The sequence below is a fragment of the Corythoichthys intestinalis genome, chromosome 1 (assembly GCF_030265065.1).
Source record: "Corythoichthys intestinalis isolate RoL2023-P3 chromosome 1, ASM3026506v1, whole genome shotgun sequence".
NCBI lineage: Eukaryota > Metazoa > Chordata > Actinopteri > Syngnathiformes > Syngnathidae > Corythoichthys > Corythoichthys intestinalis.
The window spans coordinates 7,920,028-7,938,727 of NC_080395.1; the positions used below are offsets into that span (position 1 = coordinate 7,920,028).

At 39.4% G+C, this 18,700-nt stretch overlaps 1 protein-coding gene across 6 annotated transcripts in view; it reads right to left on the minus strand.

Moving 5' to 3' along the window:
- Positions 1-18,633, minus strand: part of LOC130915065 (oocyte zinc finger protein XlCOF6-like) — a 58,025-nt gene extending 39,392 nt beyond the window's left edge. For 4 of the 6 annotated variants that reach the window (XM_057834803.1, XM_057834812.1, XM_057834795.1 and 1 more), the window contains exons 1-2: positions 14,997-18,633; positions 7,251-7,536 (exon numbers count right to left, since the gene is read on the minus strand). In XM_057834803.1, the coding sequence (XP_057690786.1) occupies positions 7,251-7,536; positions 14,997-15,002 (292 nt within the window). In that variant the 5' untranslated portion in view covers positions 15,003-18,633. The remainder of the gene's footprint in view (positions 1-7,250; positions 7,537-14,996) is intronic. The other 2 variants (XM_057834787.1, XM_057834778.1) reach the window with 2 other exon arrangements.
- Between the last annotated feature and the right edge of the window lie 67 nt (positions 18,634-18,700).

An 18,700-nucleotide genomic window follows, 5' to 3' on the forward strand; every position in this document is an offset into this window, starting at 1 on the left:
TTCTGTATGGCGCGTTTGACCCGAATCGTCGCGTCCTAGCATAGCATTTGTTTGTTGCTGATGTAGCCGGGTGTAATTTCAGATGAGCATTTTGAAGTATTTAGAAAAAATTTAAGTTGTCAACGGATGAGGGTCCGTTAACAGATGGATTATTATTGTTGTGGTACTGTAGTATGTAGCGCTGCAACGATGAATCGATTAACTCGAGTATTCAATTAGAAAAAAATATTCAAATTTTGTTGCTTCGAGGATTAGTTTAATTAAAGTGGTGTTGTAATGGTTTATTTTGAAAGTGTTTTATTGATTAGGGTGGATACACTGCTCTCTGGTCTGCCTCATATTACATGGCTGAATCCAACTGCTCCCTGTTAAGACCAACGTAAGCTAAGTTTTTGTTTGGGCTAATATTTTTTAATCCATTCGTAATGTTTTTTGTAGGAATATGAGTCTGAACCATTTGTTTAAAAAACGTTAGCATTTTATAGCATTTAAGCTTTCAGACTTTTATTATGTAAGTTAGCCAATTGTTCGTTTGTTGTACATAGATTCTAGATTTTTTTTACCGTTTGGGGCTCATCCAAGGTATTTTAATTTTTCATGTTCCTTATTCGATTATTCGTACTAACTAGTTGATTGGTTAATCGACTACTAAAATAATCGATAGCTGCAGCCCTAGTCGTATGTATTAGAGCAGTGTTTTTTTTGAGAGATCGTCAGGTGTGCCGCGAGAAATAATCCTATACCGCTTTTCTTTTTTTTTTTTTTTTTTTCAATTCGACGACCCAAGTTGCAGTAGGAAGGAAGGATTAGATAGAAAGTTGCAGTCATGTCCAGGTGAGGGAAATATTGGTCAATATTGGTCAATTGTTCAATAACTGCTCGGATTTCTAGCCATCAGCAACCTTGCTGTCTGCGACAATGTGGACCACAGCACGTCTACTGTACATCATTTGATTAGACTCATCAAGAGTCAATATACACGAAAGTGTCCTTTCCATTTTATCCATCTGTGACAACCGTCAATCCTCCTGTATTTTATTCCAACACATTGTCGAGGACAGCAAAATGGCTGACGGCTAGAAATCCAAGCAGTCCTTGAACGCGACACGAGCAGCTATCCTAAACGCCATCTCCAAACGAAACATCCGTCACTTCAAAACTAGTCGATGGACTATTTTGTTCGCCTTGAGAAAGCCCTCAAAGCCAGTAACCAAAAAAGTCCCACACTGTGACAGAGACCATAATACTACCTACCTGCAAAGCTATTGTCAGCGAGATCCTCAGCCCTGATGCGGTTAAAGACATTGCTTAGGTCCCTCTGTCTGATAATTCTGAGCTTTTCAAGCCTAACTGCAATAAAAAAAATAATAACAGAGACAGAGCTGTTGACGATGATTCCTGCTAGGATATCGGCTTTGTGTTCATCTAAACAGGCTCAAGTTTCACACTGAGTAAAAAAGTGCCGTGATTCAGAAAAGGTTGAAAAACACTGTATTAGAGCCAAATAAAAGGAAAAATAAGGACTACATATCATTGCGACGAGAAAAAAAATATTACGTTGGGGTATTGTAGCTGTAATCAGCTACACTTTTGACTAGGGCTGCAGCTATCGAATATTTTAGTAATCGAGTAATCGACTGAAAATTCTATCGATTAATCGAGTAATCGGATAAAACATTTTTTTTTTAGGTAAAGAGCAATTATACATATACATGAAGAAAAAAAGACATTTAATCCAATATTGAACCATTTTCAGTCAATCAATGTCTTTATTTTCGATGTACGTTGTTGAAAACAGCCAACAATTGCATCTAAGATGTGAATAGAAAAAAAATTCACTGCTTTCACTCAAAAAACTTCTAGACCTTATTTATTATATATATATATATATATATATACAGTGCCTTGCAAAAGTATTCGGCCCCCTTGAACCTTGCAACCTTTCGCCACATTTCAGGCTTCAAACATAAAGATATAAAATTTTAATTTTTTGTCAAGAATCAACAACAAGTGGGACACAATCGTGAAGTGGAACAAAATTTATTGCATAATTTAAACTTTTTTAACAAATGAAAAACTGAAAAGTGGGGCGTGCAATATTATTCGGCCCCCTTGCATTAATACTTTGTAGCGCCACCTTTTGCTCCAATTACAGCTGCAAGTCGCTTGGTGTATGTTTCTATCAGTTTTGCACATCGAGAGACTGACATTCTTGCCCATTCTTCCTTGCAAAACAGCTCGAGCTCAGTGAGGTTGGATGGAGAGTGTTTGTGAACAGCAGTCTTCAGCTCTTTCCACAGATTCTCGATTGGATTCAGGTCTGGACTTTGACTTGGCCATTCTAACACCTGGATACGTTTATTTTTGAACCATTCCATTGTAGATTTGGCTTTATGTTTTGGATCATTGTCCTGTTGGAAGATAAATCTCCGTCCCAGTCTCAGGTCTTGTGCAGATACCAACAGGTTTTCTTCCAGAATGTTCCTGTATTTTGCTGCATCCATCTTCCCGTCAATTTTAACCATCTTCCCTGTCCCTGCTGAAGAAAAGCAGGCCCAAACCATGATGCTGCCACCACCATGTTTGACAGTGGGGATGGTGTGTTCAGGGTGATGAGCTGTGTTGCTTTTACGCCAAACATATCGTTTTGCATTGTGGCCAAAAAGTTCAATTTTGGTTTCATCTGACCAGAGCACCTTCTTCCACATGTTTGGTGTGTCTCCCAGGTGGCTTGTGGCAAACTTTAAACAAGACTTTTTATGGATATCTTTGAGAAATGGCTTTCTTCTTGCCACTCTTCCATAAAGGCCAGATTTGTGCAGTGTACGACTATGGACAGACTCTCCCACCTCAGCTGTAGATCTCTGCAGTTCATCCAGAGTGATCATGGGACTCTTGGCTGCATCTCTGATCAGTTTTCTCCTTGTTTGAGAAGAAAGTTTGGAAGGACGGCCGGGTCTTGGTAGATTTGCAGTGGTCTGATGCTCCTTCCATTTCAATATGATGGCTTGCGCAGTGCTCCTTGAGATGTTTAAACCTTGGGAAATCTTTTTGTATCCAAATCCGGCTTTAAACTTCTCCACAACAGTATCTCAGACCTGCCTGGTATGTTCCTTGGTTTTCATAATGCTCTCTGCACTTTAAACAGAACCCTGAGACTATCACAGAGCAGGTGCATTTATATGGAGACTTGATTACACACAGGTGGATTCTATTTATTATCATCGATCATTTAGGACAACATCGGATCATTCAGAGATCCTCACTGAACTTCTGGAGTGAGTTTGCTGCACTGAAAGTAAAGGGGCCGAATAATATTGCACGCCCCACTTTTCAGTTTTTTCTTTGTTAAAAAAGTTTAAATTATCCAATAAATGTTGTTCCACTTCACGACTGTGTCCCACTTGTTGTTGATTCTTGACCAAAAAATTAAATTTCATATCTTTATGTTTGAAGCCTGAAATGTGGCTAAAGGTTGCAAGATTCAAGGGGGCCGAATACTTTTGCAAGGCACTGTAAATGTGTATATATATATATATATATATATATATATATGTATATATATCAGGGGTCGCGCTAACCGAATATTTTCCGTCGTTGACCGGTTTTTTAAAACGGTGACGGAAAAAACTGAAGTCCATCCGTCATTTTGACAGGTTGCAATTCACGCCCCAGACCACAGGATGGCGAGTGAGCATATTAATTAGCTATTGACTCTCTTGATGCAGGACGTCGATGGCCTTACTCGGAAAAATGTCCGAACTAGCATTCAGGTGTAGCAAACACGGAAACGTTAGGAAGCTCTGGAGAGCATTGTCTAAGGCTACGTTCATTCTACAGGTCTTAATGCACGAATGCAATTTTTTCGTGATTTTCCGACTCGAGTCAGTCATTAACTTGACGGTCTGTACGGAACAAGTCACATAGAAGTGGACCATTTCAAATCCGATCTGGGTCATTTTTGTATGTGGTTCAAATCCGATCGGGGCCACATTTTTCCAGACTGTCGCGGCGGTCTGTACCGTCCAGTGTCCCAAATCCGATTTCAGCTGTGCGTTATTAGCGCCTAGCTTTCAGTGAACACGGCTTTTAGTCATAAAAAAATAAAAATGGGTTAAGGATAAGCATGAGAATGATCGGTTTTCTCTCTGCCCTATGTGAGCTATATTTCAACATTTCCTACACGGCGGAGAGTCGGGAGAGGGGTCTGGCTGCAGCCCGTCTTGGAGAGTCGGGGCAAACTGCCCGTATGTGTGTGTGTGACATGCACGGACAGTGCGTGCATGCTATCGATCCATATAAACTGTGAATATAAGCCTAAACGGGGATTATTTATGTCTGTTATTTGTGTCCTCCTTTTGAAAAGCAAAATATGATAGCCCTGGAATGACGGATGACTTGTCATTTGTTTTGATGCTTCTGCGCACCGGCACGTGTCGGACTGCGAATTAGAGCGCATGCGTGATACTTGAATGGTCTCAATGGACAAAGGCACGCCAAAAAAACAGATATGACAAAAAAATCGGATTTGTGCATTAAGACCTGTAGTGTGAACGTAGCCAAATTGAATGAGCAGGGACAAACAGCTTGGAGTCAGAAGTACGTGTGCTATTCTCAAACCTGAACGCACCCCGAGTCTTGGATGACAAATCAACAGAGCAGAGAGTAGACACAACATGGCTGGTAGTTTCTTCAATTTATTCAGAGTTGATTAAGTAACGCACCGCTTTTGACCAACACTGCTATTGAATATGTCATTATTATCATTTTAAAAATTTAAGTGACTGGTAAAAATACATTACGACTGGATTTTTATGACCCTGTCAGTCAAAATGAAAGACAATGAAAAAGTCTAGCGCAACCTCTGATATATATATATATATATATATATATATATATATAACATATTTCTTACCTAAAAATGTAATTACGCTTGATAACACACATCACATGAAAGCAAGTGTTTTTCCCACGTGTTTCAATTTAGTTTCCATTTGTGTCAAGCTATTTTTAAGTTAAGTTTTAAGTGAGTCTAAACTGTAAGTACTGGTAGGATTTTGAGTTTTTGCAGTGTTCAAAATAAATGTATGATACCTGTTGTATTGGAGCACATTTATTCAGCAATGACTACTGAGCTAAAACTGACAGTTAGCTTTATTATGTTTTAATTTTACACCCTCATCACTCTACAGCGCTGTGTTTTTACAGATTAAATAAAACCTGCATGTAAGACACATTAGCCACGCATCGACAGTGGTCAAAATCAATAGAAACCTAGCCCTCCGAAGGGCTAACGTTACGTGAGTAGTGACAGTAACGTTATATTTATTAGCGATGAGAAGTCTACTGCTTAAAGGTGCTGGCTGATTACTAACGCTGCCCAGACACGGCCGAGTGTCATTTCGCATCTCGTCCTAAATGCATGCGATATCTATGAGACGCATCGGACACTACCTGCGACCAAACTAGCATCATGCGGGCATAGTTTTTGGCCACATCGGCGTAGTTTGTAGTGGCTGTCGGATGTGGTAAGTTTTTATTTTTTATTGCTTCTTCCTCTACGCACGTAACGTCAGCGCGTTGTCCCGCATTAAAAGTAGTCCGGGCAAAACAGGATGCTTAGAGCTGGCAAAATTAAACGATTCCTTGAGGTGAATAAAATTACTCGGATCAGTTTTTAAGCTCGAGTTACTCAAGTTGCTCGAGTATTCGTTTCAGCTCTACATTTGACGTACATGTACCGTAGTTGAGAGCTAGGACATTACCCTGGCTAATGAAATATTTTAAATAGATCTTTGTTATGGTTCTTCTTGGGGGAAAAAAATTATCCTTTGTCATGCTATGAAGCAATTTGGCCATGCCACGACATGATGAGGCTGTCCGACTCCGATGCAGCCCACCACCACAGCTTAAAAAAATCCTAGGGGAAACCCAGGTGTGCCTTCTTGCGTGATTGTGTAAATCTTCCTTCTGGGTGAATCTTTTACCACAAACTGATCAGGGAAAAGGCTTTTCCTCAGTGTGTGCCCTTGTGTGACGTATTAATTGAACCTTTTGGGTGAATTTTTTACCACAAATTGTGCAGAGAAAAGGCTTTTCCCCAGTGTGAGTACGCGTGTGTGTTGTTAACGTATGCTTTTGACGGAATCTTTTATCGCAAAGAGAGCAGGCGAAAGGCTTCTCTTCAGTGTGCATTCTTGTGTGAATGTTTAAATTTGCCTTTGTGAAATATCTTTTATCACAAAGCGAGCACGCAAAATGCTTCTCTCCAGTATGTGTTTTCATATGACGATTTACCCTTTCTTTCCGAGAGAATCTTTTATGGCAAACTGAGCAGACAAAAGGTTTTTCTCCAGTGTGTGTGATTGTGTGTTTATTTAAACTTCCCTTCTCAGTGAATCTCTTACCACAATACGTGCAGACAAAAGGCGTCACTCCAGTATGTTTACGCGTGTGTCTTGTTAACGCTACCTTCGTACAAAATCTTTTATCGCAAAGAGAGCAGGCAAAAGGCTTCTCTCCAGTGTGTATTCTTGTGTGATTGATTAAATCCCTTTTCTCGAGGAATCTCTTACCGCAACTTGTGCAGAGGTAAGGCTTTTCTCCAGTGTGTGTTTGTGTGTGTCTTGTTAACTGTTGCTGCCTACAAAATCTTTTATCGCAAAATGAGCAGGCGAAAGGCTTTTCCCCAGAGTGTGCACTTGTGTGACGTATTAATTGTACCTTCTGGGTGAATCTTTTATCACAAAATGTGCAGGCGAAAGGCTTCTCTCCAGTGTGTATGCGTGTGTGTCTGTTTAAACTTCTCTTCTCAGTGAATTGTTTACCACAAGCTGTGCAGACAAAAGGCTTTTCTCCGGAGTGTGTTCTTGTGTGATGGTTTAGCAGTATTTTCTGAGAGAATCTTTTATGGCAAACTGAGCAGGGAAAAGGCTTCTCTCCAGTGTGTGTATGCGCGTGTCTGTTTAAATTTCCCTTCTCAGCGAATCGTTCTCCACAAACTGTGCAGCCAAAAGGCTTCTCCCCGGTGTGCGTATGCATGTGTCTATTTAAGTGCCATTTCGTGGAATATGTTTTATCACAAATTGAGCAGGTAAAAGGTTTCCCAACTGCTTTTGTGTCTCTTTTCAATGAGGACTTGTTTAAGGATTTTGAAGCATTTGAGTCAAAGTCTTTGTCCTCATCATCAGAGTTAAAATCAGAAGAGTGTGACGTTACGTCGTCACTGTCCGAGAACGGCGCTAACAAACCGTCAGGTTGCGATCGTCCCTCTCCTTTTGTTGTCGGGTGTTGAAATGCGCAGTCGCCCGAAGGTTTCGCTACTCCGCTCTCTTCGCTTGGACCTTCATCTTCTTCATTCTTCACAATGACAGTCATTGGAAACTTGGAGATTTCTTCTTCCTGTTCTTCTTTAATCCTGGGGGTCTCTGGCTCCGCCTCCTGTTTGATGTACGGCATCTCCGACTCCTCCTGTTTAACGTGGAGGGGATCGGGCTTCTGAGGGTGAAGCTCTTTCATAGTGACGTCTGCGGGATACTGGAAATGGAAAAAAATCATGTGATTTGCTAGTCGAGCTTTGGTTACTCTCCCGCTATGATTTTCATGTTGTACTGTATTGGCCCGAATATATGACAGCCCTGATTATAAGACGACCCCCTTTTTTCAAGACTCAAGTTTGAAAAAGACTTTTTGAACACCAAATTAATTTTTATACAGAAAATAATTACAGTACATCTGAAACAAATGTTTATAACAATATATTTGAGAGAATGTTATTTTGCCTCATTCAAATCTTAATGTCTGAACATTTAAATATGTAAACTAAAGTGCAATCACATTCGTAAATGAAAGGTTTATTTACATTTCAAAAACCAGAAGCCAATCTATTGTGATAAAACAACAAAATTCCAATAAAATAATGCAAACCGGTTAAACTTGAGAGTAGCTGAGATCAGTCATGAGAGAACATCGCTTCAATGATATCTGGTGCCATCTAGCGTTGTGAATGGGTATAATGTCTAGACTCCGAATTTTAGACGACCCCCCCTTTTTCAGTCTTATTTCAATGCAAAAAACACCGTCTTATATTTTAGGCCAATACGGTGTATTTTTTTACCGACACGAAGGCCTTATTCAGACTGGCAGCCAAAATCTATTTTTTTGGCCATCCAGATTGTAAAGGCCGCTTCAAACTAGCGGCAGCCTAGTGTGAAGAGTTCAGTGGTAACCCATTCATCGCATAAGTGGGAAGGGACTTCTCGGCGAAAGTGAGATGTGGACGGCAGTCTTGGGCGGAACAGCAAGTTTAAATGAATTTCGACTTTACGACGCCAGAGTCTCCTCCACAATTTTGCCTCCAGTCGTTTTTTTAGTTGCATAAACAATACCTTATTGAACCAAACAGTATCTTATTTTTGATACTACTTTGTTAAAATGACGTGTTCTGTCCTCACTAAACGTGATGTTGTTCAGCTTTACATACATGTCAACCCGAGGCCGTTGGCAATCTTACAAATAGTGAAGTATGCCCTTACAAATTGGTGACTAATCTTACAACTTTGTATATAGCGTGCAATATGAAACAAAAATAAAACTCATTTTTTAAAATAACATCAATTTATTGGTAATATTGTAACATATAACCATCATAGAACAACCAATCTCTTCAGCTACATCCTGATTAGTGCTGCAACGATTATTCGGTTAACTCGAGTAATCGATTAGAAAAAAAATATTCAAATTAAATTTTGTTGCTTTGAGTATTTGTTTAATTAAAGTGGCATTGAACTGGTTTAGTTTTATTAATTAGGGTGGATACACTGCCCTCTGGTCTGCCTCTTTGCATATGGATGAATCCAACTGCTCCCTGTTAAGAGCAACGTAAGCTATGTTTTTGTTTGAGCTAATGTTTTTTTATGCATTCATAATTTAGTTTATAGGTACATTGAGACATTTTTTGTGGGAATATGTGTCTGAACCTTTTGTTAAGAGCATTGTCAAAAAAAAAAAAACTTAAGCATTTTGTAGCATTTAAGCTAGCGGACCTTTTCTATGTAAATTAGCCAATTGTTCTTTTGCTGTAAATAGATCCTCATTTATTTATTTTTAAATCCCGTTTGAGGTTCCGCTCAGTTATTTTAATTTTTCATGTTCCTTATCAGATTACTCGATTATTCAAACTAACTAGTCCATTGATTAATTGACTACTAAAATATTCGATAGCTGCAGCTCTAATCCTGATTACTCAAATTTAACAGTGACTTTTGTTATAATTGTATGTAGCACTTTTGGCAATTTCTATCATGTCTTGATGGCTGCACTTCATGGCACTTCGGCTCGCAATTTATTTTGACTTGAAGGTAGTTCGTTAATAGGGATGGGAATCGAAATCCGATTCCAATTCGGAACCGGTTCCGAGTGTTTCGAGGCCTCGACATCACAATGAAAAAGCCTTAACGATCCCTTTAACGATTCCTAAAGACGCGTATTGCGTCGTGACGTGTGTTGTTGTCCAGACGCATCAAACTAGCATGGCGCCAAGAACCACTCGCTCCAAAGTTTGACTACACTTCACCAGGAAAGAGTGTGAAAATGAAAGGTTACGACGGGTAAGCACGAGCATTGCAGCCATAAACATAACAATGACAGCACGTAGGTTCAAACGCTCGAAAGTGTGTCTTCACTTCACGAGGAAAAATTACAACAAAGTGACTTGCAGTCATTGCAAGGTGGAGATAACTGCATCGGGAGGGAATACGATTGCGCTGTCCTCACAGAGAGGCTAAGGCTCAGTCCTGTTTATAAAAATAAAAAATAAAAGTCCCGGCAATACAGCTAGCTAAACTCCCAAATGACGATGCAGAAGACGTTGGTATAATTTGCTGACTTTATTCAACCATCACTTGAAGAGTGAAACTAAGAATAGAAATGAAACAAATCAATTTCGTCCCCAATAACAAACAGGTTTGCATCAACGTAAATCAGCGATGACTAGCTGCTAATAACAGTATGGTTAGCATTCGTTCGCTAGCATTAGCACATCGTTCAAACCACTACACAACTGGATTTAAGTGTCCGATCGCGAGTGGAAACACAACAACAACAACACAAATGATGATACATACATGCGTTGCCTCTGTAGATATTAACATTAACAAAGAACGTAGGCTCGTAGAAGTGTTTCCCTCTCTCACTCACTTGGATGCGGCATTTCTTCTTTGGGTGTATGCGCGCTCCAGCAGTCCTTAAACTGCGGCCCGCGGCCCAAATACGGCCCGCCTCCACATTTGGTCCGGCCATTTTGAATTTTTTTTTTTTTTCTCAATCGTGTTATTTATTTTCTGGCCTTTTCCTTGAAGAATTCAGAGAGGGTTATTTGGTTATTATCTATTTAATTAATAGTGTTTTTATTATTAAGTATTATTATTATTATAAAGAATCCAGAAAGGGTTATTTGATTGTGGCTTTCTGAAAAACAATATTTTTTTACATTTATGCACTTCTGCAATCGTCACACTTTTTCTGTAACAAACTGACGCCGGCCCCTCATCAGAGAAGGGAAAAGTTATGTGGCCCTCACAGGAAAAAGTTTGGGGACCCCTGCTTTAACACATATTGCCAAAGGCAGAACAAAAACCTATCTGCCAATATATACCAATATTTTTTATTTCTATTAGATAAATGTTTCAGTAAAATGTTACACATTCTTGTGTATTTGCCACTTATTGCCATAGTTAACATTGAGGCTTTGGGCCTCTTTTGATCTCGTTGTGAGTTTGCAAGGTTGTGACTTCTGATTAAACAAACTCGATGCCAATCAAAACGTTTGTTCTTTCCCCCCAAATTAGAATCGATAAGAGAATCGATAAAGAATCGAATCGTTAAGCAATATCGATAATGGAATCGGAATCGTAAAAATCCTATCAATTCCCATCCCTATTCGTTTATGTGTCCAATTATAAATTAAAAGGTCAACCGATTAAATGAACTTACCGATGCAATCTTTGAGTCAGGGAACATTTTTTTTGCCAATTCTGAGAAGTGATCAGCAATAGTTGCAGGCAAATTGTGTTCGGCAACAAATTGGCAGAATTAAATCTCCGGTTTCGTCACTTTTCATTTAGCAGACTTCATCTTTATGACCAGTGTTGTTAAACTTACTTTTAAAAAGTAATTAATTAGTTAATTCCTGGTTACTTTACTTTTAGTAATTACTTATTAATCACCGTAATTTCCCGAATATAACGCACACCCGTGTATAACGCGCACTCCAACTTTACCTGTAAAATCTAGGGAAAAATTCTTGTACCCGTGTATAAGGCACACCCTAATTTTAGCACCAATAAATATGAGTCTCGGGTCTCGAACTTTTATAAAGTAAGCGGTTGCAGCATTTTTTAATCATTTTGTCAAATTTTTTTTTCAAAAAAATAGAATATTAATTTTCTGTGGTAAAATTGCTCACAGTATACGATAATAATTTTCACAAAGGCAAAAGTTGTAGCGAGTTTTAACAGACTTCACCAGCGGAACTAATACTGGCAAGTTTTGTAGTTCCCGGAGGGAAGAGTTTAGTTAAGGGAACAGCCGGAAGTAAACAAATGTCCCCCGATTTGCGTGCAAGACGTACGTTGTTACTTTGTGAGTTTCAATGTAAATAAAACAATGCGGATTGGCTCAGTGGTTCGACACTCTTCCTCAGACTCCTGTCCTAGCTCGCCACACGGTCAGCATTTATACGAAACGGATCGCAGTTACGTTCTCTTCAAGACAACATCGCCATGTGCTGGCATGTTGCAATGATAAGGTAAGAAAAATGTACCGGTAAATAATAAACGAATAGTAGAAAAAACATTTAATTTTATTAGATGTGAAAATATCACGAAAACAATTATTTACCACATGAAACTTGATTATTATATCACTGTTGTTTGGATTAGGTAATATTACAATGGAACATGAATGATGATGAATTTTTTCTGTCTCCGTCCCTGTACCCGTGAATAACGCTCACCCATTATTTTACGTGTAAATTTTGGGGAAAAAAAGTGCACGTTATATTCGGGAAATTACGGTCGTTAATTAGTTGCAAATTACTTCTCCCAAAAAGTAATTGAGTTAATAACTCAGTTACCTGAATGTAAGAGTAATTAGTTACTTGGTGAAGTAGCTGGTGTTACCTTTCATGTTTTTTTTTGTCATTAAAAAAAAATAGTAACCTTTGCTATGTTTGGAAATCATTTAATGTTGTGAATCAACTATTAAAGTTGTTAAAATTGCTACCGTTTTTGCATTAGTTCCCTTCTGTCTACTTCGACATGTTAAAGTTTTAAAACTGTTTCATCATTTAAAGAGATTCAAGTCAAAATTTTGCCGATTTAGGAGTATTTTAGATAAAAAGTTACTCAAGTTCGCTCGGAAGGTTCACTACAACAGAGCCTTTCTGAGAAGTCTACTGCTTCAAAATGGCAGCCGTTTATGAACGCCGCCGTCTGTCATTTCGCATGTAGTTCTATAAGCATTTGATATCTAGGCGTAGATAGTAGGCTGTGGGCTACAGTCAGGAAATATTGGAGCCACCTAGCTTAGCATCGCGTTTGCTACAGCGTCACAACACTCTTCTCTCTCAGTGTCTCTGACTTTTCTCATGTCATTCAACCAACGTAGTACCGCATCGTTATGCACATTGTCTCGTTGCCAAAACGGTGACTAAATCCAAACGTAGAAAAAAAAAAAAAAAACGTAATGTACGAAAAACGTACTAAGGGTGTAACGGTACATGTATTTGTATTGAACTGTTTCGGTACGTGGTGCTCGGTACGGAACGGAGGCGTACCGAACGAGTCTCTGACGTAATGTAACCCTTACTTTTCGAGGTTTTGATTCGATCGGGTTACAGTTTCTTTGTGTAGATTATATTTACTCAGTCTTCTCTACTATAATGAGGACCAAGACGGTAGGACAGTATAACCTAGAAACGTCAACGGCGCGACAACGTGGCCGCCACGAGAACGCAGTGTAACGCGGGCGTTAAAGTCAATCAGCCAATGCCAGTCACAGTGCGGCCGCGTGTTAGACGCGTCCCAGAAGCGGCTCAACACGACGCACGCAAAAAGAACGGCAGAGTTTATTATTTGACGCGAGACGCGACCCTCCTGCGTCAATACTACTACCGGTAGCCAGGATCGGGCAGACCGGAAGTCACTCGTGTAAAAATACAGTGGATCCGGTCGATTTTCAAACTAATATGCAATCGTAACCCACTTTTTGAGTCCATCAGATCTCTTCAGTGGTAGATCAGGGCACAGTTGACTTGTCTTTGTTGATTTACTGCTGTCTTCTCTGCTATAATAATAACCAACACGGCCCCGTGTTCAATACAAAACCCTCCTACCACAACAAAACAAGTAGGAACTAATATTCACATAGGAACTACAATATAAATGAATACTACATCACATTTGTAAAATATAAACACATCAAATAAATAATAGCCCATTGAAATAAAATAAATCTAAATGAGCTAAAACACCTGTAATTAAATAATAAGAACAATACACACATCCTGCTTACTAGAGGTGTGCAAAATTTCCGATTCTTAGATTATTCGCGATTCGGCCGTGGAAGATTCGAGAACGATTCACAAACATCCAAATTCCGATTATTGAAATATGCCAAGTAAAGCGGAAGTACAACACAGCACGAACGAATGAGGAACGAAGCGAGAGTAGCTAAACAACATGCTTCTCATTACCCGGCCCCTCGGTAATGCCAATGCTCAACTCACGGCTCTAGCTCAACTCATGCCACGAGATAAAATAAAACACAACAACATACCTGACTGCTGCCGAAAAGCTGCTAAAAAGTACATTCACATAATGTTATGGTAGATATCATGTATATAGGACTAGATGCAATATAGATTCGGTAGCGTTAGCAGCATATCTACAAAAAGCTAGATGCGGGCGTTAGTAAACGGCCGCCATCTTAAAGCAGTACACTTCCCTGCAAGGCTGTTGAAGCGAACCTTCCAAGCGAACCTAATTAACAGTTTATCTAAAATACTCCTAAATCCGTAAAATATTGACTTGAATCTATCTTTAAAATAGTTTTAAAACTTTCACATGTCGAAAGTAGACAAAAGGGAAATTATGGAACAACGGGAGCAATTTTAACAACTTTAACGGTTGATTCACAACATTAAATTAATTGAATGTAGTTTAAAGCTGCTGATACAGAGTGGGGACTGGAGTTTTTTACTTACTGTTATTTTTGTATATTTGTTTACTGCTATATGTTAACTTGATACTGAAATAGTTTGGTTTAGCCTGAGAGTATTTTTGAACAATTTTAGAACTAATGTACAAAACATTTATTTAAAAAAAAAAAAAAAAAAAAACTCTCCACGCGCTGGATGACACCTTCGTTGCCACAGCACCCCGACAGATGGGTCAATAATGTGGTCCAGTCAGAAATGGCCCAATTCTGATTTGGACATCTTCTGAGAAAAAGGGTGAACTGCCAGCCGTAAAAATTGGATTGGAGGACGAAACGGATTGGAATGAGAAATGCCTGCAGTCTGAACGCAACCCAAGAACCCTATCTACCCATCTTTCACTGTCATTGATATTGATCGATATAATTGTGAACTCATTGGCTGCCATTGACGTCCAATCCGTTTGAGGGATGGCAGCGAATGAACTGCTAACTTCCGAGTTCAAGTGGACTGGACGTCTACTAGTGATGAACTCATTGAAATTGACCGCAGAAGGATGAAACAGCTTTTTTTTTTTTTACTGTAGAATTTCCTTGAATAATTTCCTGACCCTTGTATTGACAATTGTTGTACCCCCATATCGTGAGATCATCGTTATCGTGAGCTCTGCATGGCAAGTCAGATATGGCAATTTGGCCGTACAGTCATAATCGCTGATCAAGGTCACATCAAAGCAAGTCTGATATTGCAGAAAAAAGTAGAACTAATGTTGTGATCTTACCCTCATCTTCTATTGTTTTTCAGCTTCTCGTCGTGGCCTGGATTTCCTCTCCTCGTCTTCCACGTCTCTATTCTTTAGCGTGATGTTTTTGATTGCGTTGGCCTTTAAAACAAGTCGAAGAGCGTCTCATTCTATTAAATGTAATCACTCCAATGTTAACCGAGCGACCACTCCTAAAACAAAAATTTCAAGTGGCGTTAAGCTAAAGCAATCGCAATGCGTTTTGTTTTGGCTAGCGAGCTAAGCTAAACAAAACAAAGTTATGTAAGCCTGAAAAGCTCCAACATAAAGCCACACGACTTCCGCTAAGCTTCAAGTTGGGATGTTTTAGTCCACTAAATTCTTATTTTGGTACATACCAATGAGAATACTTTGAAGGAGCTCGTTTGGTTAGGAGAAGGGAACACAAAAGAACGACAAGTCCCGGATAGGTCAAGAGAGTGCTTCCGGAGCAGTGGCTCACTGAAAACAAACGTCATAGGTTCGGAGCACGTTCTGAAGTTTCAGTTTCAAGTTGCCATCACTAATTCTATCTATGGCATAATCATTGGATTTTTTTTACCCCTGAAAAAAAATATGTTTTTTTTCTTTGTTTAATCGTTTTAAATCGACACATACATATCAATATCTCCCGTCATCCCTCAGGAGAAAATGGCGTTGGTTTGCGCAAGCGCAGTAGCAATCCGTCGCAATACCCGACACGATTGGGTAAGGCAAGGCAAGGCAAATTTATTTATTTAGCACAATTCAACACAAGGCAATTCAAAGTGCTTTACATCACATGAAGATCACAAACATCACATCTAAAGTCCGTCAGTCCGGAGCATGTGCAGAAAGAACGCAACCAGACACCATTCCGCTTCCCTGTTTACATGATATAATTTTACTTCTAATCGGTTTGGGAAAAGGAATATTCCACCCCTGTGAATCGGGATGAAATTCCATTCGGTTTGGGCCTGTTCATTCCGAATGAGGTGTTTATATGGAACACATTTATTCGGTTTGAACAAATATTCCGATTGTAATTGGAATATTTGGCTCCATGTAAACGTGGCAAGTGCCACCACAAAGCAATAACAGGTACAATTATGGTCAATTTGACTACAATTCTGTGTTGCTTCACAGCTGAGACATCATTAGCTTTGCATTAGCTTCAACGAAAAAAAAAAAAGGAAAACACTCATCTACCACAAGTCATGCATGTTTTTTTGTTTTTTTTTACCCCGAATACATAAACTTAAGTGTTGCACGTTTTTTGTTCGTTTACAGGTGGAAAACGCTGTTGGTCAAGGGAAGATAACAATGTGCCTCACAGCAACACCTACTGTACGATGATGGACATATATCGAGACTACGTGCATTCTACTTTGATGATGGAAGACTCAATTTTTGCTCCTCCTTTGTTAATATTTTTCTATTTTACAAATTGTGATTTATTGACCAGTTTTGCACATACACCAATCGTTTGAAATAAAACAAGAAATGGAATCATTTTGTCCAAAAATTTTATTGCAATCAATATCAGCAAAAAAAAGAATGACATACTATTTGTGTTTATATGTACATCTGCGATGAGTTCATAATATACTACAATCAAACCAGATGAAAAATACCTTGTAGTCTTTTAACAATATCATCTGTGTCAGCTTCTGCATTCGGTAACTGTAATATTATTTGTAATTTCGCCTCATTTTGGTCACTCAAGTGGGCGGCGTATCAATCTACACCTCATGTGAACACAGGCTGTACAGATTGTTAGAAGTTTGTCCACAAACGATCAACAAGCGATAAGAAAAAACAGGCAATCTTTTAGGTGGATCCTTTAGGGTTACAGATGTGAGCCAAATCCTTAATCTGCTGCTGGTTTCGATTTAAGGCGTAACGACTGGCATGATTTTGTCTTGTTCTGCTGCTGGCCAGTTTTTTTGTAACGGAGCTGCGGGATGAGTTCCTGGTGTCGTACCTGCATCCAATTCCAGCTGATCAGCAGTGTCTTAAACCGATCCTCAGCGGCTTGCCAAGATATTGACTTGCTGCCATTTGACAGTTTGTATATCCCTTCGTTGCTAGTTGCATCATTGCCTTGTTTTTTTCGTTTGTCTGCCTCTCACTGCGGTTTTCCCTCTTTTTTAAAAATTGATTCAGACCTACTGTCACGAACCCTTTTTGGGTCTCCCTTTACGCGATCCTATTTTTTTTTTGTGTAGAATAAAGGCTTTCACCCAATCCCTATGTTATTGTTGTCTACTTCTGTCTGAAGTGAGCCGCGTTTTCTAATTCGGTGGCCAAGCCAGCTGCACTTTTTCAGTTGCGTTTACCTTTCAGGTTTTACTGCACAGACAGACAACACACGTGGGTTGCGATTGCTTTATCATGAAAATCATGACTAATGTCACGCAGAAGTATAGTCCTGTGGTCTACGCGCTCATCTGTTGCACGTGAAGTCCTTCTCATTAATGTTCTGCTCAGGTTCAAATTGGAAGGGCAGAACCGACATGTTAACGCTAACGCTGTTAATGCCAATGAGTGACACTGTGGAAATAGGGCAGCGCTGCCCAGTGAGTGCATTGCATCATCCACAACAATGGCAACCTACTAAAATTAATTTTTCAAATTTTATAAAATATTAAGAGGTGGTAATATCAACATTATTATAACTCATACTAACATTTATCTTTTATGAACTTCAAGTTGTCCGTGGTTCCCTATAAAAGACCAAATGTGAAGTAAGGTTGGCCAACCATGTTTTTGAATAATATCAATGGCTAAACAATTATAAGCATAATTTTCGTTATTTTTAACGAAACCCTTCCAGATTCTTTGTTTAACCCATAGCAATGCCCTAGGCAACGAAAATACTTTTCTTCGACAATCTTCGGAAATTACGTCACACCGAGAACTGCGAGGGAAGTCCGCCACGGCGGTGTGTGGCGATGTATTGTTCTCAATCCAAAGAAAACTTGTATGAGTGGCCAAGGATAGCAGGGCACGTAAATGGACATCTTTTGTTCGCATGAAGCGAATGAATTTCAAGCCATCATAGAGTAGTGTTCTCTGCTGCAAACACTTCGAAGATGCCTGCTTCCTCAACCGGGTCTGCTTATGATCAAGGATTCGCCAAAAAGTGTGATTTTTGTATAGATGACTGATGACTTTGTCAAAGCAGAGCTGCCAAGTGTTGTGGAATGAACAGTAGAAGCGAGCGACGTTAGCCGAAAGCTAACTCGTGGCAATCCCCGATCATAGTTGTATTGAGTTCATTTTGTCTACGCTTATAAGCTGGTCAAAACGTTTCTTTTATCTCAGGCAATAGTAGGTGGTTTATTTACCTGACATTTCGGCGAACACTTCCGCATTCGTCAGAGGGGTCCGAAGACGGAAGTGTTGGCCGAAACATGTTCGGTAAATAAAAGCTAACGTCGCTAGCTTCTGTTCATTCCACAACATGATCGGGGATTCGTCAAAACTTTTCGTCAAAACTTTTCTTTTATCCCAGGCAATAGTAGGTGCTTTATCAACCTGACATGTTTCGGCAAACACTTCCGCATTCGATGGAGGGTCCGAAGGGAGAAGTATTCGCCGAAACATGTCAGGTAAATACAGTGCCTTGCAAAAGTATTCGGCCCCCTTGAATCTTGCAACCTTTTGCCACATTTCAGGCTTCAAACATAAAGATATGAAATTTAATTTTTTTGTCAAGAATC